The sequence below is a fragment of the Microcaecilia unicolor genome, chromosome 3 (genome assembly GCF_901765095.1).
Source record: "Microcaecilia unicolor chromosome 3, aMicUni1.1, whole genome shotgun sequence".
NCBI classification, from domain to species: domain Eukaryota; kingdom Metazoa; phylum Chordata; class Amphibia; order Gymnophiona; family Siphonopidae; genus Microcaecilia; species Microcaecilia unicolor.
The window spans coordinates 213,144,228-213,170,942 of record NC_044033.1 but is presented as its reverse complement, the minus strand read 5'-3'; the positions used below and the strand labels follow the sequence as shown (position 1 = coordinate 213,170,942).

The 26,715-nt window shown below is 45.3% G+C and overlaps 1 protein-coding gene across 1 annotated transcript in view; it reads left to right on the top strand.

Annotated features, from left to right (window-relative positions):
• Positions 1-26,715, top strand: part of LOC115464344 — a 59,764-nt gene that overhangs the window by 11,159 nt on the left and 21,890 nt on the right. The window contains exons 4-9 of the mRNA XM_030194733.1: positions 105-335; positions 3,544-3,566; positions 3,876-3,985; positions 9,805-9,834; positions 11,285-11,811; positions 21,206-21,646. Coding sequence (XP_030050593.1) covers positions 105-335; positions 3,544-3,566; positions 3,876-3,985; positions 9,805-9,834; positions 11,285-11,811; positions 21,206-21,646 — 1,362 coding nt within the window. The remainder of the gene's footprint in view (positions 1-104; positions 336-3,543; positions 3,567-3,875; positions 3,986-9,804; positions 9,835-11,284; positions 11,812-21,205; positions 21,647-26,715) is intronic.

Below are 26,715 nucleotides of genomic sequence, written 5' to 3'. Positions count from 1 at the left end.
AAGATTCCATGTTTATTGCAGGGTCTGAATCCCAGAGCATTGGGGGAGGGGGAGCGGAACGACTACAAATATTAATGAGATTTATATCATGTTGTTTAATGCAGAATGATACAGAGATCAAGAGAGAGAAAATTGAGTCTGAGTTTGAGAAGTTATACCAATTTCTAAAAGAGGAGAAGCAGATCCTTCTGTTGACGTTGGAAGAAGAAGAGAAGATAATTCTCCAGAGAATCAGGAAAAATGTTACTCGGTTAGAAGTGCAAATCTCCTCACTCACAAAATTAATCTCCGAGATAGAAGACAAGAGTCAACAGCCAGCCGCTGAGTTACTGAAGGTAAGATCTACAGATACAGTTCTACGGGAGTCTCAGATCTGTCATGAGGAATCGGGAAATTCACTTAAATATGCTTTGAGAAAAGGCAGCTGAGGGAAGATATGATAGAGGTCTATAAAATAATGAGTGGAGTTGAACGGGTAGATGTGAAGCGTCTGTTTACGCTTTCCAAAAATACTAGGACTAGGGGGCATGCGATGAAGCTACAATGTAGTAAATTTAAAACGAATCGGAGAAACTTTTTCTTCACGCAACGTGTAATTAAACTCTGGAATTCGTTGCCAGAGAATGTGGTAAAGGTGGTTAGCTTAGCGGAGTTTTAAAAAGGTTTGGACGGCTTCCTAAAGGAAAAGTCCATAGACCATTATTAAATGGACTTGGGGAAAATCCACTATTTCTGGGATAAGCAGTATAAAATGTTTTGTACTTTTTTGGGATCTTGCCAGGCTATTTGTGACCTCGATTGGCCACTGTTGGAAACAGGATGCTGGGCTTGATGGCAATACTTATGTACTTTTATCATAAGTATTTTCAAATAATGTTTTTAATATTTAAATTTCAGCTTTAGCAATCTATAAGGCAGAATAAAACACACCTGAATAATATGGGGGAGAATCTCTAGTAGGAATCATTATGGGGCCTTTTTACTAAGCTGCGTAGGTGCCTACGCGCACTCAACACGCAACAAATTGGAGTTACTGCCTGGTTATCAAATGGCCCTTGCGCTAATTTCAATTTTGGCGCACATCAGCTACGCGCATCTGAAAAATAGTTTTTTTGTTTTCTGGCGTGTGGCAGCTACGCATGTCAAGTGGCAGACCCAAAATGGACGCACGGCAATTTTCATTTTACCACATGTCCGTTTTCGGCAAAAATTTTGAAAAGGCATTTTTTTGTAGCTGCGCTAAAAATTAATTCTGCGCACACCCAAAACACGCGTCTACACTACCGCAGGCCATTTTTCAGTGCACCTTAGTAAAAGGACCTTTTTTGGTTCTTATTTTACAAGTCCTATGTGTGATTTACAGGCGTGTATCAAGTAACCATTGAAAACCCAGTTTTGGAAAGATGGGATTGAAATGTGCAAATCTGCAGGGTTTTGGTGAGGCTGTAGCGAGACCAAAACCTACGTGTGTATTCCCCGTTTAAGAAGGAGGATATACATCGTGATTGCTGAGATCAACGTCTGGATTTACAGCTGCCTCTGGGTAGATACAGATTTCGGCAATGTTCTACAGGAAAGATTAAGGGAGGTCACCCCCTTAATCCTCTGCTGTCCTCCTTCCCCCCAGTGACCATTGTGCCTGTGTATTTATTTGGAACATACTATAAGGAATCAAATGCCTATAGGCATATAGGGTTAGATTCTGTATATGGCACCCGAAAATTCCATCTAAATGTCAAAACATAGTAACATATCATCAAGTCTCTTTCAATTTCATTTCCCCCCTATGCACATAAAAATGTGCATAGGGACGTTCTCATATGTTTTCTAAGGACAATCGCTGATTCGAGGATTCAAATATCTTCAAAACACAGTCCAGATACATAATCATAGCACGTCTCCCATAAACTGTGCAAAAACTTCTTTTTGAATTTTTAGAAAAGGCTTTCACTTAGCTTAAAGGATGAAAACGGGTCTCGACATGGTCCATGTTTCACCGAGGCTGTTTCAAGACCCCCACCAGTGAAGCTTGTAAATTTTTAACAGTGAAAAGCATCTTAAAATACTTATAAATCCAAACAAAGGAGTAAATGCAATATTTTTAAGACAGCTACTTAAATTAGCAGGCTGAAGCAGGATGTCCTCACCTAAATTCTTATCCTGTCAACTGAAATGTAGACGCTCTGGGTAACCGGAAGAGCAGCGGCTCCATTTCAGGGACGCTTTTCACGTGTTAAAAATCTACAAGCTGCACTGGCGGGTGTCTTGAAACAGCCTCAGTGAAACATGGACCATGTTGAGACCCGTTTTCATCCTTTAAGCTAAGTGAAAGCCTTTTCTAAAAAGTTAAAAAGACGTTTTGCACTGAGAATGTTATAAAAAGTGGCACTTGGAGGCGTTTACTGCACTTTATGGGAGACGTGCTATGATTATATACCTGGACAGTTTTTTTGAAGATTTTTGAATCCTCGAATCGGCGATTGACCCTAAATAAACAATGATGTAATAATTTAAAAACTGTGTTGTGTTTACTCAGGTTCTCTTTGTGCCAAGTGAGACTCCAGCCCCTGACCAATTGCTTTGTCTTGTGGTGTAGAAGCTAATCAGAGCCTCATTCTGTCTGACCTCTTTTCTTCACATCTTCCAGGAGAAAAACCTATCAAATCCAGCCTCTCTCCTTATTCCTTTCCATGCAGCTTTATTAAGAGCTCCCAATGCCTGACCCTTAACCAGTGCGTATTTCCTAGTAAAAAAGGTGCCGGTACTCAAATGCTAGGCCCCAATGCTAGGGGTGGGGTAATCACTGAGGGACCCACCCCATAATAGCCAGGCCCCCTGCAACCGGTCACAGAATGTATGACATGGCAGGTTTGGTGTGTAGAGCCTCAGCTCTTTCATTAAAACTTGGGGTCCATGGGTCAATTTTAGCAGACAACAGAAAAGGTGCCGGTACTCAGTACCCCTAAGTACCCCCTCAAAAAAAGCCCTGCCCTTAACACAGTACTACCTGCCTCTAAAGCAGGAGACATAATCTTGTTACACTGGTTCAACTTTCTTTTCTCCATAAACAGGCTGTGATGCGACTTTACAAAGCTGTGTGTGGATTATCCTAGAGCAAGCTTGTCCAAGTTCAGTCCTCAAGGGCTGCAAACTGGCTGGATTTCCCTAATGAATATGCATGAGAGAGATTTGTATGCCTACCGCCTCCATGGTATGGTTATAAGTTCTTCATAGAATTATACATTTTTTAGAAAAATGCTTAAAACTTACCTTTTTGGAAGATTTGTAAACGGTAGTTAAATTTTAATATCCTAGGAATGCATTGTCACTTGTTTGTAAACCACATAGGACTCTTGGGGGAAATGCAGGATAGAAATGTTAATTGTATTATATTGTATAAATTTGTCTCATGCATATTCATTAGGGAAATCTAGATTTGCAGTTCTCAAGGACTGAGCTTGGACAACCCTGTCTAGACTATCTTATGTCTATTTAAAATCTGTGGAGTAACTTAAATTAATCTCTATCTTATTTCCCCTCTAGGGTGTGAAGGACACCTTGAGCAGGTACAAATTGTGTTTTTTTACCTTTCCATTGTGGCTGGATAAATCTTCTCCTTGGGTGGGGAAGAAGGGAATTCATCGATTGGTGAGAGAGAGGGCCAAGGGGGTTTAAGATTAGAAAAGAAGAGGTGGGACCGAGTGAATGAGTGAAGATAGAGAAAATCTAGAGGATACACTGGGAAATGGAGGCGCAGAGGAGGCGAGAAGAGGGAAGGAGGATCGCAAAGCTTCTTGATAATTCCTCATCTTTTCTGACTCCCATTGGCAGAACCTTTCTCCCAGAATAACCCCAGTGACTCTCTTTACACACAGATGTCAGAAAGTGAAGTTTCCAGAACCGGAGGCTGTTTCTACTGACCTGAAAGTGGATTTCCTGTTGTGCTACCCTCAGAAACTGAAGAGAATGATGATGGAATTTGGAGGTAGGGAAGAATCCTCCTCTCGTACTCCTGATTTCTGTATTCTATCAAATCATCATCAAGCAAAATATGAACTTTCTCAGATGAAAGATTCATTTTTCTCCTTTCTTAGCCTGTGCTCTGAACTTTACTATTTCCCTTTGTCTAATGGGCTTTTTTAAAATATTCTGTCATGTACATTTGCTAAAACGTTTTCTTATAGACTAAGTTTTATATAAGGTGGTCTGGTTTAGTTTGTTGGATTTGGTTTGTTGCTTCATTGCCCTAATAGATAAGTATAAATTAAAAATATATGGGGTAAGGCGCCAGCGTTGAATGTCTAGTTTTGTGCGGCCAGGTATCTCATCTGGTTAAGTGTGATATTTAGGAAAACCTTTTAGCGTTCTGACTTTTCTGATTAGCTTAGGGGCCCTTTTTCTAAGCCTATGCACGCCCAACGCACGCCAATTTGGAAGTACTGCCAAGCTACCACATGGCCTGGGCACTAATTTCATTTTTTAGGTGTGCCAGAAAATATATTTTATTTTCCGGTGCGCAGCGCTAACCAGGTGGTAATTGGCATTGTACGCGTGCTGACGATTACCGCCTGGTTAACGTGTGAGACCTTACCACTAAGTCAATGGGTGACGATAAGGTCTGGGGCCCAAAATGGATGCACGCCAATTTTCATTTTGCCGCATGGCCATTTTCGGCCAAAAAAAGGCCTTTTTTTGCAGGTGCACTGAAAAGTGGATTTACGCATGTCCAATACACGCATCTACACCAGCGCTGGCCACTTTTTGGCACACCTTAGTAAAAGGACCCCTTAGGCGGTTAACCCAGAGATACATGACAGACTTGATCGACTTACCAATTAGAAACACATCTGAATCAACACAAACTTATCTAAATCTGCACTACTGAAGCTGCAAAGGACTTAAATAAAAAACAACTTACGCATCTAGTTTTTCCTACATAAGCACACAACTGTGGAATGCACTACCAAAAGCCTTGAAAATGACGTACGACCACCTAAACTTCCGGAAATCACTAAAAACCAACCTGTTTAAAAAGGCATACCCTACCGATCCAACTTAAATGCCTGATCTCTGCAACACAACCAAACTAAAGCACGTAATGGACATAACACAACTCTTCCGTTCTCCGATTCCCTAATGTGGCTGTGCCACATGAACTTGATCGTACCACAACATCACCCTGTATTTGTTCACACCGGAGCCTACAAAGGCCTCTCTGGTACTATGTAAGCCACATTGAGCCTACAAATAGGTGAGAAAATGTGGGATACAAATGTAACAAATAAATACAACTTCTGAATATTGGCATTTAACTGCATAATTGGCAACTCTGCCCCTAAACCACTCACAAAATAGCCTATTTTCAGCATACAGGTAGTGCTGATATTTCATGGCATAATAATGGCCACTGACTATCAGCTGATAGCTCTACACAGTCAATTTAACCAGCCAGGAGTCTGTCCTGGCCAGTTAAATTTTATGTATTTATTCATCCAGGGGCCCTTTTACTAAGCCACATAGGTGCCTATCGGGCATAATCGAAAGAGAAGGATGCCTATCTTTTGACACAGATCAGGAGATGGGTGTTCTTCTCTCAGGGTTGCCCAAATCGGCATAATCGAAAGCCGATTTTGGGCGTCCTCAACAGCTTTCCGTCGCGGGGATGAGCAAACTTCCCGGGGGCGTGTCAGCAGTGTACCAAAGGTGGGATGGGGGCATGCGTAAGAGATGGGAATCCTCGAGCAATAATGGAAAAAAAGAAGGGCGTCCCTGACGAACATTTGGTTGACTTACTTGGTCCAATTTTTTTCACGACCAAGCCTTGAAAAGGTGCCCGAACTGACCAGATGACCACCGGAGGGAATCGAGGATGACCTTCCCTTACTTCCCCAGTAGTCACCAACCCACTCCCACCAAAAAAAATTAAAAAACATTTTTTCCAGCCTCTATGCCAGCCTCAAATGTCATACCCAGCTCCATCACAGCAGTATGCAGGTCCCTGGAGCAGTTTTTAGTGGGTGCAGTGCACTCCAGGCAGGCAGACCCAGGCCCATCCCCCCCTTACCTGTGACACTTGTGGTAAATGTGAGCCCTCCAAAATACACCCAGCTTTCGCCAGCTCGGCAACGAGAAAGCGGCGAAGATGTCAAAAATGCACCTTTCAATTATACCGATTTCACCGCTTTTGAGAGATCACCGGCCATCTCCTGATTTATGTTGGGAAATGGCCGGCGATCACTTTCGAAAATGAACTGGTTGGGCGTCCCCGACCGTATTATTGAAACGAAAGATGGGATGCCCCACCCCTTCACGGGGATGTCCTCAGAGATGGGCGCCCTTAGAGATGGTCGTCCCCTTTTGATTATGCCCCTCCACGTGCGCCCAATGCACGCCAGTTTGGAACTACTAACCAGTTACTGTGAGGCCAAGGAGGTAATTTAATTTTTTACATGCATCCACTATGCACGCCGGAAAATTTATTTTCTGGTGAGCAGCGCTAACCGGGCTCTGGCCCCCAAGGCCCCCCTGCAGCTATGTTCCCTATTTGCAAAGTGTGCACACAATTGGGAAAGAATGCATACTCTTTCGGAAATAATACACTCCTTTTCCTGATAGTGCTGCATACCTTATCGGGAAAAAGTCCCCCCTATCTAAGAAAGAGTGCTTACTGTTTGCCAATAGCACACATTCTTTAGGGGAAATTCTATAAAAATCGGCACTGAAAATTTAAAGCACTTAGAGGACCTTTTACTAAGCTGCGGTAAAAAGTGGCCTGCAATAGTGTGGTTTGGCGCATGCTGATCCATTTTTTTTACCACAACTGCGGAAAAGGGCATATTTAAATGGGCCGGGAAATGGGCGTGAGCTAAAATTAAAAGTAGCTTGTGCCTGTTTATGGCCTGAGCCCTTACAGCCACCCACTAACCCAGCGGTAAGGGCTCACATGCTACACACTCAGTAACCGTGCAGCATGCGCCAATGTGGCTGTGCTTCTGATTACCACTGGGAACCTCCCCCCACGGTAGAAAATAGAAAAATATTTTCTACTGCCTGCATGCACCAACTTTTAAATTACCACTGGGGGGGAGGGCATGCTAACCCGAGGGCAGTCTTGATTTGGCATGTGCTACCTGCGCATAAGCCCCACCGTGTCTTCATAAAAGACCCCCTCAGTGCATTTCTGTAAGGATTATGCGTACTTTATAGAATCACGCTTGGTGCTAAACTGTGCCTAACTGTAGACGCATGTTATAAGTAGGCTTAAATGCCATGGTTTGCCCATATTATTTGTTAGATTGAGATTTTGCTCACACCTTTTTCAGTAGTAGCTCAAGGTGAGTTACATTCAGGTACTCTGGATATTTCTCTGTCCCAGGAGGGCTCACAATCTAAGTTTGTACCTGAGGCAATGGAGGGTTAAGTGACTTGCCCAAGATCACAAGGAGCAGCAGCGGGACTTGAACTGGCCACCTCTGGATTGCAAGACCAGTGCTCTAACCACTAGGCCACTGTGCATAAATTATGGGAATGCCCCTAAAATGCCGCTATCCATGCCCCCAAATATTTATACGCATTAGGATATACGTGCAGATCACTATAGAATACAATATACGCATAAATCCTAATTATTGCCAATTATCAGCACTGATTGTCTTGTGATTCAATTAAGTTATGTGAGTAAATTGCGCACACGCCCAATTTAACACGCGTAACTCGTAGCGCTATGTATAGAAACTGTGAATAGGATACATTCTTTCAGAAGAGGGCACACTATCAATGACACAGAAAAAAAACAATTTTTTTTTCCTTTTAATCCTGCCATTTTGGGCAAAAAAACACATCCCTAGTTGTTAGTGTTACAGAAGTAAGCAGCAACAATAGGCAAAGTGTTTAGTTAACAGCTTTATTTTGGTAAGTTGTACTTTTTATATAGTTCATGGGACATATGACACAATTTATAACATTAATAAAACATTTAAATTGAAAAAAAAAAAGGTTTGGACTAGTTCCTGGAGGAAAAGCCCATTAGCTTTTATTAAGGTAGATTTGGGGGGAAATCCACTGCTTATCCATGGGGATAAGTAACATGAAATCTATTTACTTTTTGGGATCCTGCCAGGTAAGTGGGTTATCTGAAAACTGCCCATCCTCCCTACAGGTAATAGTACATGTTACTTCTGTCCGTATCAGGACCTATTGTTTTGCCTTGAATACAGCTGCCCCTTTCTGTTTCCCAGAAGCTGCTGCCCTAAGCCGCTACCTAGTTTGCCTATTGAATAAGCCAGCCCTGCCCTGCCCTCCCACATCAGTGGGCCAATGATCAGAAGCAAACGCGGGCTCTAGAGGCTATTACTGCCATACTAGCACCCATGTTTGTTACCGCCCCATGATCAGAGCCCCCGAGCATGTGAAACAATGTGCTCGCAGCCTCTGACCACAAGTAACATGCAGATGCATGCTAAACAGTCATTTTATTATTCCTCCCCAATGATCAGTGTGGCATTTCACCAAACATTGGCACGCTGCCCATGGCAAATCCTATACCAGCTCCGAACTGGTGTTAGGACTGTCTTTCTTCTATGTTTGTGCAGTGCTGCGTACGCCTTGTAGCGCTATAGAAATGCTAAATAGTAGTAGTAGGGTTTGTGGAACATTGGGAAGGAATGGGGAGCCCTATCCAGCATGCATTTTCATGCTAGCAGGCCCCCATCCCCCAATGGAACCCTCTCCCCCTACAGGAGCCCCGAGCCCCTGTGATACCAGGGCTGGAGGTCCAGCGGGCCTCTAGTCCCCCGCCCCCCCCCCCCCCGACAGAAGTTCATGTGGCATTGGAAGAGGAGGGGATGTATTACTTCCTCCTCTACCACCAGGGTATGGGGGGTGGGGAAAGGGACTGCTAGACCATCAGGTTGGGGGGGGGGCTTTCATTTGTGGCCCACTGGGCCACCAGGGCTTATTTTAGGTGTGTGGGGGGGGGTAGGAGGGCTGGAGATCCCCTGAACTTGAGTCAGGGGGACTGGAGGACTACTGGACCTCCAGCCCCCATGTCGCTGGCTAAGGGTGGGGGAGCACCAGACCTGTCAAGCAAGTGCATGCTATTATCTCTGATCAAAAGGGCAGTAAAGCCCCACTCTATTCCAGCGCTGTTTGGAACAGCGCAGGGCTTTTGATCATCTGCATCCATGTTGGTATGACCTACAGCTTAAGTGTTACCACTTCTGTTGCACCCTTCCTGCCTGACCCAGCTGAGCATCACAGAAATCAGATTTGCGGAGGAGTGGCTTAGTGGTTAGTGCAGTGGACTTTGATCCTGGGGAACTGAGTTCGATTCCCACTGCAGCTCCTTGTGACTCTGGGCAAGTCACTTAACCTTCCATTGCCCTGGTACAAAATAAGTACCTGAATATACTATGTAAACCGCTTTGAATGTAGTTGCAAAAACCACAGAAAGGCAGTATATCAAGTTCCATTTCCCTTTCCCTATCTAGGCAGGTTTACATATTCATGATCGGAAGTAGCAGATAGGGGGCTTTTGGAGAACTAACACAGGGTATGCAGGGTTAACCGGTGCATACAAAAATGCCAAAATCTTAGTTAATAGCAGAGGAAATGTCACAGATTCATTAATGGTCATTTTTATAAATTGGAATCTCTACCATTTATCTTTTTCTTGCTTTTCCACAAAATACTAACAGCAGGACCTGGTAAATTTTATTCAATGTCAGATAAATGTCAGTTTTCATATCATTGTATTTATTTCCCTTGTCTGACATCTGATCACTGTTTATCTTTGATTTAATACAGAGTGGTGGATGGAGTACAGCAGATGTACAGGTAACTCAATCTGATCTATAACTATTAGTACACAATAATCAAATTCACAAAATATGACCATCTGATCCTTCATTTAATTATTTTCATATAGAGTCGGGTGCAAAAATGGGGTCAGAAAACCTGCATTTGGGTTCACAGCCTGGGTGGGATCTCCATAGGTGCATTGTAATTCTGCACCTGTGGGGGGGAGGGTGAGAACAGTGTCACACAATTTATTTAGCCATGATCACAGGGTCATGGCTACAAAAAGATTAATAAGCAGTGCTGTAGAGTGACAATACACACTTACAGCCAGTGCCAGGGATCATTTTGTCTGTGATAGAGAAGAGTGTGTTATTTCTGATCATACACTGCAAGGTCAGGGAGTGATCTCTCTGATCAGGGCCGCCGAGAAGGGGGGAAAAATTACCCCGGCCCGAGCCTCCAAGGGGGGCCGGGTGCCGAGGTCTCTCTCTCCTGCTCCTAACGGGACCCAGGTGATCGTGTCCCGACAGGAGCAGGAGAGACAAAACTCCAGCGCTGGGCCCCTCTTGGAGGCTGGGGAGGACCCGGAGGAACAGACACTACAGGTCTTCCTCCAGCGCTGCTCTTCACTCTGCCCATCGCTTGCCAAGTAGCTGCTTTTCCTCTCAGGCCGCACATGCTAGATTTTGAAGCCGAGCATGCGCTGAGAGAAAAAGCAGCCACAGGGTCAGGTAATCGGCAGAGTGAAGAGCTTCTGCTGGCAGGGCCTCGGCATCCCCACCAGCCAAGGTATTTACATTGCAGTTGTGGCAGCAGCAGCAATCCGGGGAGCAGCGGCAAAGACTGGGGGGGGGGGGGGGGTGGCAGCGGCCCTGCCCCGGTCCCGGCTCAGTCTCTCAGCGGTCCTGCCTCTGATAAGGAGAGAATAGGGACAGAATGTTTCTCTGCTGTGATAAAGATCCCAATAAATAAATAATGAAGGCCATTGAATGATTATATCAGTTCAAGAAAGAACACATCCTGTGCTTTCTACTTCCTTGTCACTGTGCAGTAATTGTGCATGAAATACTTTGAGTATCTCTATGCTGTCGATGAAACTCGGGCATCTCTGGGACTCAACTAATAAGGGACATCCTGTATTCCCATTTCCTATTGGGTGGTTTCACTATAAAACGAAAGAGAAATGCCCGAATGTGAATTCAGTAATCGGAGGTTCCCTGTACTTAACTTATTTAGAAATGCTTTGAGGGGAACCAAATCCATTATCAATGTAAGACCTGATCACTAATAGAATCATTGGTATTTCTTGTTGTGACACTGATAGCCAATGGCAGAGCTCCTCTCGGAGAATAAGTGAGTGACTCAGAAAGCGATCAATGAAACTTAGAGGGTGGGAGCATAAGAAGCCGTGAGATTTAAAAGCAGAAGCGTGAGAAGTCGATGAGAAATCTCTGCCCATATTTATTTGTATGTCTTCTCTGTGCAGTGAACGTGACCCTGGATGCCGAAACTGCTCATCCTGAGCTCATCCTGTCGAAGGATCAGAAAAGTGTCAGACACGGAGACGTAACACAGAAACCGCTGAAGAATTCACAAAGATTTGATTATTGTGTCAGTGTCCTAGGGTGCGAGAGCTTCACCTCAGGAAGACATTACTGGGAAGTAGAGGTTGGCGACAAGACTGACTGGAGTTTAGGGGTTTGTAAAGATTCTGTGACAAAGAAAGGGAGGGTCACACTAACACCCGGAAATGGATACTGGGCAGTATGGCTGAGGAATGGAAGTGAGTACAAGGCCTGCTCCTCCCCTACCACCTTGCTCCCCCTGAGCTTGAGACCCCGAGCAGTAGGAATTTTCCTGAACTACGAGGCAGGGAAGGTCTCATTTTACAATGCAGATAACAACTCTCATCTTTTCACCTTCACCGACACCTTCACCGAGAAACTCCGACCATATTTCTGTCCGTGTCTCAGTGAAGGAGGTAGAAATGCTGGAACCCTGAGAATACGACCAGTTCCTTACTGAGAATGAGAAAGGCAGACTCGGGTTTCATTTCCTATACTAAATTACAATTTTTCCAGCTCTGGATTCTATGTCCTTTCAAAGGAAACTCTCTCTGAGGTGTTTTCTTTTCACTGTAGTGGGTTTTCCCTGGGTGTTTTAAATGAAGAGTCAATCTTCCTGGAAATCTTGTGGCTTGGCTGTGTATAATGGACTTCTTTGTATGTGAAGGATGGAAGCTGGAATTATGGAGGTAGCTGGATGTGTCAGTTTGTTTCTTTCAATCACATATCGCTTATCATAGGATCCCACGGTTACCTACATAGGAAGAACATTCAACATAAAGGTTCCTGCTCATGCTGGTCCTTAAATATTATTCAATGCAGAGTACTGGGGAGACAGGCCAGATGCTAAAGACAAGAATCAACTCTTGAAGGCACCACATAAGTCATCTTACAGAAAACCAACACGACACTGATGTGGGTGAGCAATTTCTCCGAAGGCAAGCAGAATGTAGTATACTCGCTAATGGATTATGTCATCCATCGGAGTCTGGTGTTGCAGGCACTCTCCAGCATTCGTACTTTGGAAGCAATCTACCATGCATACGTGCGTCTTCGCCCACCTTTGTCTCGCGAGGCCGGCTAAGTCTTTTTTTTCCATGGAGCAATGTGGATTTCCCTGGCACTCCACTTCCCATGATTCAGGAAAGAGATTGGCTGTGTTGTCTGGACTTCAAGGATGCCCTATATCCATAAACAGATACGTTCCAGTCAAAGGAAGTATCTAAGATGCCTAGTACAGTGTATTGCCATTTGGCCTTGCAACAGAATCCAGGGTCTTCACAAAATGTCTAGCTGTGCAGATTGGGAGTCCACTTGTTTCCCTATTTAGACAGTTGGTTGGTCAAGTGCACATCAGAAGGGGCAAAATAATTCATATGCAGAATCATTCGGATGCTGGAGCTACTAGGGTTAGTCATAAACTACCCCATGCCCTGCCTTAAGCCATCCCAGGAATTGGAATTCATCGGACCCCTGCTCGACATGGTTCAAACTTGCATTTTCTTACCGTCTCAGTGAATAGAGGCTCTCTCCACGGTGGTTCAGAATTTGTGCCAGAGTCAGCAGGTATCAACTTGGCAGTTGTTGAAATTGCTAGACCACATGGCCTCTACCCCTCCATATTACACCCTAAAGCACACCTAGAGGACCTAGCTTCCCAATGGACTTGGGCTAGAGGAAACCTTCAAGATGTAATCTCTGTCACAGCTCCTCTGCAACAGTCTCTATCTAATTCGCACAATTTGGCAAGGGACCACCGTTCCAAATTCCTCAACCCCAGAAGATGCTACTGATGGTTGGTTACGACTATGGTTTATTGACTTCTGTGCTGCCTATATCTAAGCAGTATACAAATTTACATACATAAAATTTATTGAAAAAAATCTACAATGGCGTTTAAAATTACAAAATAAAATAAAACAATCTAATAATAGCATGAAATAGCAGAAAATTTCCAACAAAATTTTACCCCCAGAAAATCACAAAATATAACAACAAGTGCTTCAGTAAATCTACTAAGCTGTTTCTCCAGTTTTTAGACAAGTAATCAAACCTGCTGGGCATTCCTATCGATTCTATCAACTTTGATACATCCAACATATTCAGAAGAGACATGAAATCAATCTCCTGGAACTAAGGACTATATAAATAAGATGCCCTGAAGGCTTTTAGAGATCGGCTGATGAACCAAATTATCTTAATCCAAACAGACAATCAGGCTGTAGTGTCCTGTGTCAACAAGCAGGGAGGAATGGGGTCATACTTCCTGTGTCAGGAGGCAGTCAAGATATGGAAATGGTCCATCTCCCATGGGATTGTGACAGAGCCACTTACTTGGCTGGGAAAGATAACTGTCTGGAGCTAATGAGTGGTCCTTGAATATAAGTGTTGCCCAGAAGATCTTTCAAGAGTGGGGCATCCCCTTGACATTTTCGCCACTTACCTCAACAAGAAGCAGACTAGCTTCAGGTGATTTTCTTCTCAATTGGGGGAGAAGTCTTCTGTACACATAGTCTCCCAAACCTCTCACAGCAAAATCTCTCTCCTGAAAATGAAGCAGGTTCGGGGAACCATGAATCTCATCACACCATACTCGCCATGGCAGATCTGGTTCCCTCTACTTCTGAAGCTAGTCTCTGAAGATCCCTAGAGACTGAAATGCTTTCTGACCCTCATCACTCAGAACAAGGGGGACCCTTCTACGTCCCTACCTGAGTCCCTAACCCTCACAACTTGGATATTGAAAGGCTATGTATCAAGTGTACAGCACTTCGTACGTCTAGTAGCGCTATAGAAATGATAAGTAGAAGTAGTAGTAGGTTAGTATTGGACTCTTGAACTTGCTGGAGGGTGTCTCTCAGGTTCTACTTGCTTCCAAAAGAAATTCTACTAGGAGATTGTATGGTTTCAAGTGGAACAGGTTTGCCATCTGGTGTGAGGGCAAAGCTCTAGATCTTTTTTCCTATTCTACATCAAATCTGCTTGAATACCTTCTACCCCTGTCTAAGTCAGGTCTCAAGATCATAAGGATTCACCTCAGTGCAATTAGAGCTTATCTACTCAGCCTTTAGTTGCTCGCTTCATGAGGGACTTGCTTCTATTAAAACCTCCTATCAAGCCAACTATAGTCAGGGGATCTCAATGTCATCCTTGCCAGGCTGATAAAAGCTCCCTTTGAGCGACTTGAAGTACCTGACCTGGAATGTCTTGTTTTTGGTGATAACCACTTCAACACAGAGGATCAGCGAGCTCCAAGCCTTAATAGATGATCCACCTTACACAAAGTTTTACGACAACATAATGTTTTGTTTTTCCACACATCTTAAGTTTCCTCCTAAGATAATGTTGGAATCCCATCGTACTCAGTCAATTGTTCTGCCGTTTTGCCCGAAGCCATGTGCCCATCAGAGTGAAAGCGTGCTGCACACTTGGCCTTCTATCTGGAAAGGAGTAAAGCCCATAGAAAGTATCCCTTATGGTCAGAATACTAATAGGCAATTTTTAAACAATCCAGAAATGTAAAACCTTTGAAAATAAGATGACGTACTTTAGCACCAAAGTGACAGGACTAAGATCTGGGTTTCCTATCATATTATAAATCATAAAATTATACTGCTTTGTCACTTTTGATCACCCATCCATCTCTCCTGTTTGTCACTTCCTATTAAAACTCTCATTGGCATGCTTTTATATTTCACTAGTATATTCTGATTTTATCATCTTTTGTTCATACTGTCCTGACCTGAGGAAGAAGGTTCTGGCCTTTGAAAGCTTGTCAAGAAATGTATTAATTTACTCCAATAAAAAAGGTATCATCTTATTTTTTGTCCTTTTTTTAGTTTTCTTCTAATTCTGTTTATTAGCAACCACACGGAATGAGAGGGCCAGATTCAGATTTCATTTCATATGGTGAAATTGGTTCTAACCTGCTAATTTCCTTTCTTTGAATCCCGCTAGACCAGTCCAGACAAATGGGCTGTGACCTGTTTCTACCAACAGATGGGCAGAGAACTGACAAATCAGTGATATCATCATCAGTATTAGCAATGGGTCAATCTTGGACCTTGCCAGTGTTCTATTGACAAAGCAGATCTAAAGGGTGAGGTTCGTAATACAATGTTATAAAATAACCCAATAAATATAACCTTGGATGATATGAGAACATGATATCACTAAATGTGCCCTAAAGGGCCAATATATTGAGATAACAGAAAGAGGTAGAAGAAAAAGTAGTAAAATAGGTACATAGCTTTTTTTTCCCACCAAACACTTAATCAGGATCTGGAACCCCCACAGGAAAATGATTTATCCAAAGACTCTATGAAAAAAAAGACTAGAAAATTAGCCTAGCATGTAGCATCAGTGCCTAGCCTGCTTATTTTCGAAGGAGAAGGGCGCCCATCTTCCGACACAAATCGGGAGATGGGCGTCCTTCTCCTAAGGTTGCCAAAATTGGCATAATCGAAAGCCGATTTTGGGCATCCCCGCTTTCTGTCGCGGGGACAACCAAAGTTCAAGGGGGCATGTCGGCAGTGTACCGAAGGTGGGACTGGGGCGTGGTTAACAGATGGGCATCCTCGGCCGATAATGGAAAAAAGAAGGGCATCCCAGATGAGCATTTAGCCGACTTTACTTGGTCCATTTTTTTTCATGACCAAGCATCAAAAAGGTGCCTGAACTGACCACCAGAGGGAATCGGGGATGACCTCCCCTGACTTCCCCAGTGGTCACTAACCACCTCCCATCCCGAAAAAAACAACTTCAAAAACTTTTGTCTTTTTTTGGAATATGTCCTTTGCTATGCCTCCATTGGCAAAATGTGGATGTTTCTGTGAGAAGGACATCCTCTTTATTTATTTATTTGGATTTTGGATCACAAGTAGCAGCAGTGGGATTTGAACCAGCCACCTCTGGATTACAAGACCAGTGCTCTAACCACTAGGCCTCCACCACTCCTCCACTCCTCTCCCTTGAAATTTGGCCATCCCTGTGGAGGGGGGCAGTATGCAGGTCCCTAGGGTGGGGGAGAGGTATGTTTGTGTCAGCAGAGGCATAACAAAGGCATGGATGTCCTTCTTTCAAACATTTTGGACATCCTCAACTGCCCCCCACAGGGATGGCCAAATTTCAAGGGAGTGGAGGCGTGCTAATGGTTAGAGCACTGGTCTTGCAATCTAGAGGTGGCTAGTTCAAATCCCACTGCTGCTACTTGTGATCCAAAATCTAAATAAATAAAGAGGGTGTCAGAGGCATCGCAAAGGCATGGATGTCCTTCTCACAGAAACATCCACATTTTGGACATCCTCAACTGCCGTCAATACCCCTCCTTAGGAAGGGAATCGTGTGCAAATGAGCTAACAGCAAACAGCTCATTTGCATGCAATTTCCTTCATGCATGCCTGTTCCTTTCCAGATCGGTAAGGGAAGGGCTTTTTCCATTCAGTTAGTGGGACCAGTGCACTATGAATGCTGGCTCCTCCCACGTCCAAATGGCTTGGATTTGGTCGTTTCTGAGATGGGCGTCCTCACTTTCCATTATCGCCGAAAACCAGGGACAACCACCTCTAAGGTCAATCTAAATTTCATGATTGTGGCGTCCCCGACCGTATTATCGAAATGAAAGATGGACGTCCATTTTGATTCGATAATACGGGTTGCCCCGCCCCTTTACAGGGCCGTTCGATTATCCATCTCTAGGTCAACTAGCTAACCCTCCTGTAGCACAAGCCCGGTGGGGATGGTGAAACTCTACAAGCCGGGATTCCTGAGAACCATATTGAGATGAAGGGCCACACCTATGAAATGCAACCACTGTTTTCCTGGGTGGGTCCTGAACAGGAATCAAGGAAATGAAATTAGAAGGTAAGAACAAATTTCATCTTTTTATCATCCTGTTAGACCAGACCAGACAAGTGGGATATACCAAAACTTTAGTCCCTAGAATGGGAACACATAGATCAGAGGTTTTCAACCCAGGCCTCAGGGCACACCTGGCCAGTCAGAGTTTTCAGGATATCCCCATTGAAATCAGTGGGGACATACCGAAAACCCTGATATGCTAGGAGTGCCGCGAAGACTGGGTTGATTGGACAAAGTCAGCATGGATTCAGCCAAGCGAAGTCTTGCCTCAACAATTTGCTTAATTTCTTTGACGGTGTAAATAAACATGTCGGTAAGGGTGAGACAGTTGATGCAGTGTATCTAGATTTTCACAAAGCTTTTGACAAAGTTCCTCATGAGAGACTCCTGAGAAAATTTGAGCGTCATGGGATAGGAGACAATGTTCTGTTGTGGATTAGGAATTGGTTATTGGACAGAAAACAAAGAGTAGGGTCAAATGGCCATTTCTCTCAATGGAGGAGGGTGAATAGTGGAATGCCACAGGGATCTGTATTAAGACCGGTGCTACTTAACATATTTATAAAACTATATGGAAATCAGAATGACGAGTGAGGTGATTAAATTTGCAGATGACACAAAACTATTCGAGGCTGAGAGGGATACAATTTGAGAGGCAAAAAAAAAATCTATCGGAGGAAGCTGAGCATGAAAAAATCAATGAGTGGAAGAAATTAAGATAGGAGGAGAGAAAAGCATGGCAAATGGACAGGAGGCCCTAGAGAGCAATCTAAGAGATAAAAAAAAAAAGCAAAGACTGGGGACCACTATGCTTAGAAAAATAAAATCACCAGGCATTAAAATAATTGTATTTTCCATTTATTGATTGCAATGTGTCAGTTTTGGGAACTGAGAGCTGCTATTTTTATACTTTGCACTGTACAAGGATATGCAACATTTTCTATTTCTCTGGTGTTGTGCTGCATGTAGAGTCTGGCTTCTTGAGCTTTCAAGCTAATTGTTGTTTACATGTTTCTACTCTTAGGGGCCCTTTTACTAAAGCTTAGTACAGAGCTGCCAAGGGGGATGATCCACTCGGTGGGAGATTTAGGGTCCTCCCTAAGCCCACCCCAGCTCCGCCCCACCCATTGTTCCCAGCTCCACCCACAACCGCCCATTTCTCCACCCCAGCACAGCTGATTCATGGCCAGCAGCTACAGGAGTGGTCTCCCAGTCCAGCAGCAGCAGGAAGCGCCTTCATAAAACCTCGTCTGCTGCCATGGGGCATGGGATCAGCGGTAGCAGGAGATAGTGCTTTATGACCCACAAAAGGGAGACTTGGCGAGTATGCACTAACAGAAATTAGCGTGCACTAAGTTCCCTGTGACCCATAGGTATAGGACAGGACATGGAGCTTTAGTGCCCCTTTGCGGTCACTTGTCCTGTATTTGTGTTTGTAGATGTTCTGTTAGTGTTGTTTGTTGAGACCTGTAGTAGTAATCCAGCTTGTTCAATTTCCCGATAAGTGTATTGATGCTCTGGGCTCACTGCAATATTTCCAATGCTGTCTTTTCCTAGGAAGATCCTTGTTGGTGCTGTTATGGAATGGTAGATTTGTGTCATACAGGTCCTGAGTGAGTGACTTTTGTAGGGTTTTGTATAAATTCATAATATGCCTTCTACTGGAGAGAGGTTATGCTGTTGTGTTCCTCAGATTAATGTGTTTGTTTTTCTCTTTGTCTCCTCGTTAATGTAGATTTTGTGATTTTATTTATTTATTTATTGCATTTGTATCCCACATTTTCTCACCGTATGGCAGGTTCAATGTGGATTACATATTGTTAAAAAGGCGGTTACAAAATTTAGATTTATAGAAGTCTAGTACATAATACAGAAGTACAATAAAAGTTTAGGTTGATATATTAGCATATTGTGATAGAGGTTAATATTATTGTTTTCCATTTCCGAACTTTTCGTGATGTACGTTGGTGTGGGATTAGGCAGATCCAGGGGGGAAAGATTTCTTGAAAAGATGTGTTTTTAAGTTTTTTTCTGAATTGTAGGTAGTTTTCTGTGGTCTGGGCCTCAGCGGCATAGCAAGGTGGGGGCGGTCCGCCCCGGGTGCATGCCGCTGGAGGGGTTCAGAGAGCAGCCGCACGCCTGTCTGCTCTGCTGTTTTCCTGCTCGCTCTGCCCCGGATCATGTCACTTCCTGTTCCAGGGCAGAGGGAGCCAGCAGAGCCAAGAGCCGCATGTCTGCTCCTAGCAGCCAAGAATGTGTACCCGGGGGGGGGGGGGGGGGGGGGGGGTTGATGCGCTGGGGGTGGGGGTGTCGTGCTGCACCTGGGGGGGGGGTGCGCATCAGCGATCCGTCCTGGGTGGCAGCCGACCTAGGATCATCAACAGTCTCAGGTGTCTCACATGCACAAAAAGTATTAAACATGAAAGTAAACATCCAGAGTCTATCTCCATCATTAACTTGGACAAGCATTCTGATGAGCCGCAATGAGTGAGAAACCACCGGTGCACATAGGAAAGCACCAATACAGGATTTGCACAATAAGAGGAAAAAAACTCTTAAGATTTAGATCAACAGACAAGGAAAAACAAGTGACAAATGCACAAATACAGTAGGACATACAAAATGTTAATTCAGAAGCCAAATGTTAATCAAACCTGGACACGTGGATTCCTACAAAGAGATGGACTGAAACCCAAAGAATGAAAGACTAATAGTTGCAGCCTGGACAGTGAATTACAGACAAGAGATGGTTCACAGCAAATATAGAGGTCCTTTTATTAAATTGCAGTAAGAATTGGCCTTGGCATGCCCTTACACGGGTTTTTCCCATGCACTGAGGCCTTTTTTTATCATGGCTGAGAAAAACTTCTGTTTTTTATTTATTTCATTTGTGGCCATGGGCCAATGTTACCATTAGAATGCAGCCATTTTAAAGAAATTACTGCCGGAGCGTTTGACGCTGCTGCAGCCTATTAAGCTAGTGATAAGAGCTCCTGCCTTAATTGTGTAACTGGATACAGGGCTGCCAAGAGACTGGGCCGGGCCCCCGTCGCCGCCCCCCTCCACCCGCCCCCTCCGTCCACCACCGGGCCCCCCTGAATTCAAATCATAGCGCCTCACCTCGACCTCGCTCCGTGTGAAAGAAGCGCAAAAGTGCCAGTCTGCAGATCGGCTCCCTTCAGGCCTTCCCTCCCTGTGTCCCGCCCTCGCTCAAGTTACGTCAGACAAGGGCGGGACACAGGGAGGGAAGGCCCGAAGGAAGGCAATCTGCAGACTGCCGCTGCTGTGCTTCTTTCACATTGAGCGAGGTCAAAGGTGAGGTGCTATGATTTGAATTCAGGGGGCCCGGCCCAGTGGTGGATGGAGGGGGGCAGGTGGAGGGGACTGTGGCGCTGGACCTGGGGAATTTTGTCCCCCCTGCCTCCCCCCCTCTCGGCGGCCCTGCTGGATAGCGCAGGAACAGCCATTCCCCGCCCTGACATGCCCCTTCAAAAAAAAAAGAAAATAGCGCCTGCACATGCCAAAACTAATGTGGAACGCATTAGCACATCTCAGCTTAGGTGCATGTTAGTGTCTAATGCAGCTCAGTAAAAGTGCCCTATAGTAAAATAATTGTAAAACAGACATATATTCGTTTGATAATCTCTTTTTAAGTACATTTTCAATTTAAAAAACCCAATTATGTTCTATTTATTGATTAGAATACGTCAGTTTTAAGAATGTACATAGGCTAGAGCTGGTTTAAGGCTTGGCAGGAACCCGTGTGAGAAATCGCACTAATTGCAGTGGTAAATATCTAGGTTAAGGTGACTTCTGAATCAGTCTGAGAACCGGTGAGCAGTGCACACTAGCCGAAAAGGGATGAATGGGGCACAGGATTTTGCACTGTTCCTGTTCAGCCTCTGTCACTGTTTTCAGTCTAAGCCACGCCTCAGGAAATGAAGCAGAAAGTAAATAACCAATCATTATCGATCTCTCACTAGTCTCATGCATTTCCTGTAAGAATCATGGCTGCAGCCAGCACTGCTGCTGAGAATCTTCAGGAGGAAGTTTCTTGTTCCATCTGCCTGGATTATTTCATAGATCCAGTCAGCACAGAGTGTGGACACAACTACTGCCGTTCCTGTATCACTCAGAGCTGGGAGGGGATAGAAACAAACTTTCCTTGTCCCCAGTGCAGAAAAACGTCTCAGCAGAGGATCCTCAGAGTTAACCGTCAGCTGGCAAATATCACTGAAATGGTGAAAAAGCTTTCTGGGTGCTCAGTGAGACCCAAAGAGGAGGATCAATGTGAAAAGCATGCCGAGAAATTGAAGCTGTTCTGCGAAGAGGATCAGAGCATTATCTGCCTTATTTGCAGAGAGTCCCAAGATCACAAGTCTCACACTGTGATCCCCATAGAGGAGGCTGTGCAGGAATACAAGGTGTGTGTCAATATCGTTATTATCACTGTGTGTCCCGGGGATGCAGATCTCAAATTATGCTACCTGGTGTGTGTTAGTATCTGTGAATCAGAAGTGGAGGAGTAGCCTGGCCTGAGAACCAGGGGAACGGGTTTCAGATGCCACTGCAGCTCCTTGTGACTTTGAACATTTTACTTAATCTTCCATTGCCCTAGGTACAAAATAAGTACAGTACTTATATATAGTATGTAAACTGCTTTGATTGCAGGGCCACCGAGAGACTGAACTGGGCCAGGGCTGCCACCACCAGGTCCGGGACAGGGCCACTACCCAGGGGCGTAGCCAGACAACAGATTTTGGGTGGGCCTAGGGAAGAACTGGGTGGGCACCAATTGTTTCCCCCCCCCCCAACCACCACCCAAAACATATCTCAGCTGGTGGGAAAGCGCTTCTTTACACCTTGGCAGTCTGTAGCAGGCATACACTGAAAACTGAACATATGCAGGTGCCGGTATCATGGAGAGTAGCATTTTCGTTACCATCTGGAGGAAGTCTTCAGCTGGCCGAGCTTGGGATCCCACAGCTACCACTAAACGTGTGCTACTGTTGGGTGGGCCAGAGCCCGAAGTGGGTGGACCGGGGCCCACCAAGGCCCACCTGTGGCTACGCCACTGCCGCTCCCCCCTGATCACTGCTGCTGCCTAAATACCTTGGCTGACAGGGATCCCGAGGCCCCGCCAGCAGAAGACGTCTTCTTCCAGCGCTGACTGCCTGCGCCTGCTTTTCCTCTCAGGGCTTGCTTGATTTCAAAACCAAGCATGTGCGCCTGAGAGGAAAATCAGCTGTTCAGCAATGGGTAGAAGAGCAGTGCTGGAGATTGCTCCGGGTCCTCCCCCAGCCTGCAAGGGGGGCCCAGCACTGGAGTTTTCTCTCTCCTGCTCATGTCGGGACGCGATCACTCGCGTCCCATGTGGGAGCAGGAGAGAGAGAGAGACCCCGGCGCTAGCCCCCCCCCCCTTGGAGGCCAGGGGAATTTTGCCCTTCCCTCTCGGCGGCCCTGTTTGATTGTAGCCACAGAAAGGCAGTGTATCAAATCCCATTACCCCTTCGCTCCCTTCCCCTGTCAGAATAACATTCCACTCTTGTTGAGTAAAGTGACAGCTTTATTGACTGAACATTCCTGACACTGCCCAAGCCAGTTAACTCAAACCATCCATTAACATGCACCCAAGCCTGCCATCCTTGACCAGCTCAGCTTTGTGCTGACCCCCCCAATCTGCACAAGGTTGAGGGAGGGCTTAAGACTCGAGTATCTGTTTGCTGAAAGGTAAAATATGGCCTCTGCTCATCCCATCCTTCCACAAGATAGACACAGGGATAAAGTACAATGGGGGATAGCAGGACTCGACCCCTTTTAATCTGACCCTGCCCATTAGTTGCAGCCCACCAGTCAGTGAGAGGGAGAGGAAGGCCCTGCCACTCCTCTCCTTGGCCCTGCCACTCCTCTCCTCTCAGTGGCCCCTGGGCAGTGGGCATATATATTTAGTCACATTGTTAAAAACATTAGGCGAGCCCGGCCCAATGGTAGGGGCCATCTGAAGTGGCACTGTCTGGACCCCTGCCCTCCCCTCCCCTGATCCTCCAAACAATGCAGTACATCACCAGCAGAGGCCGCAGTGAAAGCGGCCTCTCTGGCCAGCGTACCATTTCTTCTGCTCCTCCCGCCCACAGGAAGTTGCATCGTTGAGTTGGAGCACATAGAGAAAAGGCTACATTGACCAGAGAGACCGTTTTTACTGCAGCCTCTGCCAACACTGTGCTGCAGCATTGGGAAGACCGGCAGGGGGTGGGAGGAGAGGCTAGACAGATCCCAGGCACAGACCTGGAGCAAAGCAGAAGGGAAGAGGGGGGAGAGATACTAGACCTGAGGGGGGGGGGAGCAAAGGGCAGGAAGAGAGACTGAGCAAAGGGGAGGGGGAGAGAGGGAGCAGATGCTGGACTGGTGGGGGGAGAGCGGAGGGAAGAGAGAGAGGGCAAGACACTAGACCAACAGAAGGAGGGAGAGAGAGATGCCAGACAAGGGAGGTCAGGATGGGGATGCAGGAGGAAGAGAAGAGAAAGTGGTGTTACTTGGCTGCCACCCGGGGTGGATCACTGCTGCACACCTCCCAGATGCATCAAGCCCTCAGCATATCACCTCCAACACCACCACCACCCCCCCCCCCCCCCCAGGTGCATTGCTCTTACCTCCTGGGGGTGCTGGGAGGGCCAGCTCCATCCATATGTCCAGATTCTCTCTTTTCCCAGTGGCGTACTGAGGGTGGGGCAGTGGGGGCGGTCCACCCCAGGTGCATGCGGCAGGAGGGTGCAGAGAGCAGCGGCATGACTGTTGGATCTGCCAGTTTCCTGGCCTGGAACAGGAAGTAATATCAGAGGGAGCAGGAAACCGGTGGAGCCGACAGAGGTTAAGTTCAGATAAGTCTGTATTTGAATATCGTCAGCATAGAATAAGGGTAGGCAGTGATTGGACTGAATGACTGTGAGGAGTGGCGCAAGAAAGATGTTAAAGAGAGTTGGGCAAGGATAGAGCCCTGAGGGACACCAGAATCAACAGAACAAGAACGAGTTTGCTGATGAGCAACCTGAAAGGAACAGTCAGAAAGATAACAGTATCAATGATACCAATAGAATGGAGATGTGACAGGAGGAGAGAGTGATCAAGCAGGTCAAAAGCAGAGGATAGATCAAGAGAAACAATGACAACCGAGAAACGCTGGTCAAGGAAAGTTATAATAGAGCCATAGAGAGCTGTAAGAACATAGTAACATAGTAGATGACGGCAGAAAAAGACCTGCACGGTCCATCCAGTCTGCCCAACAAGATAACTCATATTTGCTACTTTTTGTGTATACCTTACCTTGATTTGTACCTGTGCTCTTCAGGGCACAGACCATATAAGTCTGCCCAGCACTATCCCTGCCTCCCAACCACCAGCCCCGCCTCCCGATCTTGACTAAGCTCCTGAGGATCCATTCCTTCTGCACAGGATTCCTTTATGTTTATCCCACACATGTTTGAATTCCGTTACCGTTTTCATTTCCACCACCTCCTGCGGGAGGGCATTCCAAGCATCCACTACTCTCTCCGTGAAAAAATACTTCCTGACATTTTTCTTGAGTCTGCCCCCCTTTGATCTCATTTCATGTTCTCTCGTTCTACCATCTTCCCATCTCCGGAAAAGGTTCGTTTGCGGATTAATACCTTTCAAATATTTGAACGTCTGTATCATATCACCCCTGTTTCTCCTTTCCTCCAGAGTATACATGTTTAGTTCAGCAAGTCTCTCCTCATACGTCTTGTAACGCAAATCCCATACCATTCTCGTAGCTTTTCTTTGCACCGCTTCAATTCTTTTTACATCCTTAACAAGATACGGCCTCCAAAACTGAACACAATACTCCAGGTGGGGCCTCACCAACGACTTATACAGGGTCAGTGCTGTGGCCATTGTGGAAGCCTGCCTGATACAGATGAAGTACAAGACAGGACTCAAGAAAATGTGTAAGGTAGTGATGAACAATCTTTTCCAGTAATTTAGAGAGGAATGGAAGATTTGAAATCAGCCGATAGTTCACTGGGTTGGCGGGGTCCAGAGTGTTTTTTTTTTTTAAAGGAGAGGAGTAATTAAGGCATGCTTCCAGGAAATAGGAACCTGGCCAGTAGATAGACTAAGCTGAACAAGGGGGAGGAGAAGAGGGAGAATTTGAGGTGAAGCGCGTTTGAAAAGAGATGCTGGCCGTGGATCAAGGGCAGAGCCAGAGGGATTGGTTGCAGCAAGAGCAATTTTAAGTGCGGTCAGAGTTAGTACGAGAAGGCAAACCAGGTAGATGGAACAGGGAACAGGGATGGTGAGGGTGTAGAGGAGGTGGGGGCAGGGTGATAGTGGAAGTCTGTGGATGAGATGTTTGAAAAGAGGAGTGTATGGCTTGCACCTTCTGGTGCCAAAAGGAGCCTAAGGCAATCGGAGAATGGAGGGGTCATAAGGAGGAGGAGAGGTACCAGAGGGGGGCTACTGATTCATTGAGTTGAAATAGAGCACGAGCTTTGGAGGCTGCCAGAGAAATACAGCGAGAAATAAAGTTTCTTTTAGTTTGACGCAGAAAGGCCCGATAACTGATAACGCTCATGAAAAATGGTTGTTACTTATACTATATAGATAATGCAGGATAGAAACTTGTTAAATAAATGAGAAAATGAATATCTGAAGTAGGCTTAAAAACTGTAAGGGCCCTGTTTACAAAGGTGTGCTAGCGTTTTTAGCGTGCCCAAACCATGTAGATGCCTATAATATTCCTATCGGCGTCTACACAGCGCACACTAAAATCTCTCGTGCACCTTTGTAAACAGGGCTCTTAAGGCTGTTTGTAGCAGTTCTTCTGTTTTAGATTCTTTAACTTGTAATTCTCCAATTTCTATTTATATTTCTTACCTTTCCATTACTTTTTATTCTTTAATTTTTTTTTTTAAGGCTGCATTTTGATTAAAATTTGTAATTTGCAGTGGAGGAGTGGCCTAGTGGTTAGAGCACTGGTCTTGCAATCCAGAGGTGGCCGGTTCAAATCCCACTGCTGCTCCTTGTGATCTTGGGCAAGTCACTTAACCCTCCATTGCCTCAGGTACAAACTTAGATTGTGAGCCCTCCTCAGACAGAGAAATATCCAGAGTACCTGAATGTAACTCAACTTGAGCTACTACGGAAAAAGGTGTGAGCAAAATCCAAATAAATAATAATAATCTTGATTAATCTTACAATTAAAGGGATTGTTTAGGGCCCTAAGGTGCGTTTTTAGCACGCCTACAATTAGCATACGCATTAACCATGTAGGCACCTATAGGGTTAGCAAGCGTACATGTTTAACGCAAGTTAAAGACGCTAACGCGCCTATAACACTGCTTAGTAAATAGGGCTGTATTCATTTTTTTTCCCACTGCAGCTCCATATGACTAGGCAATGAAGGGTTAAGGGCCCTGTTCACCAAGCCGCGTTATAGGCACATTAACCATGTACATTCATTAACTGTGTACACGCC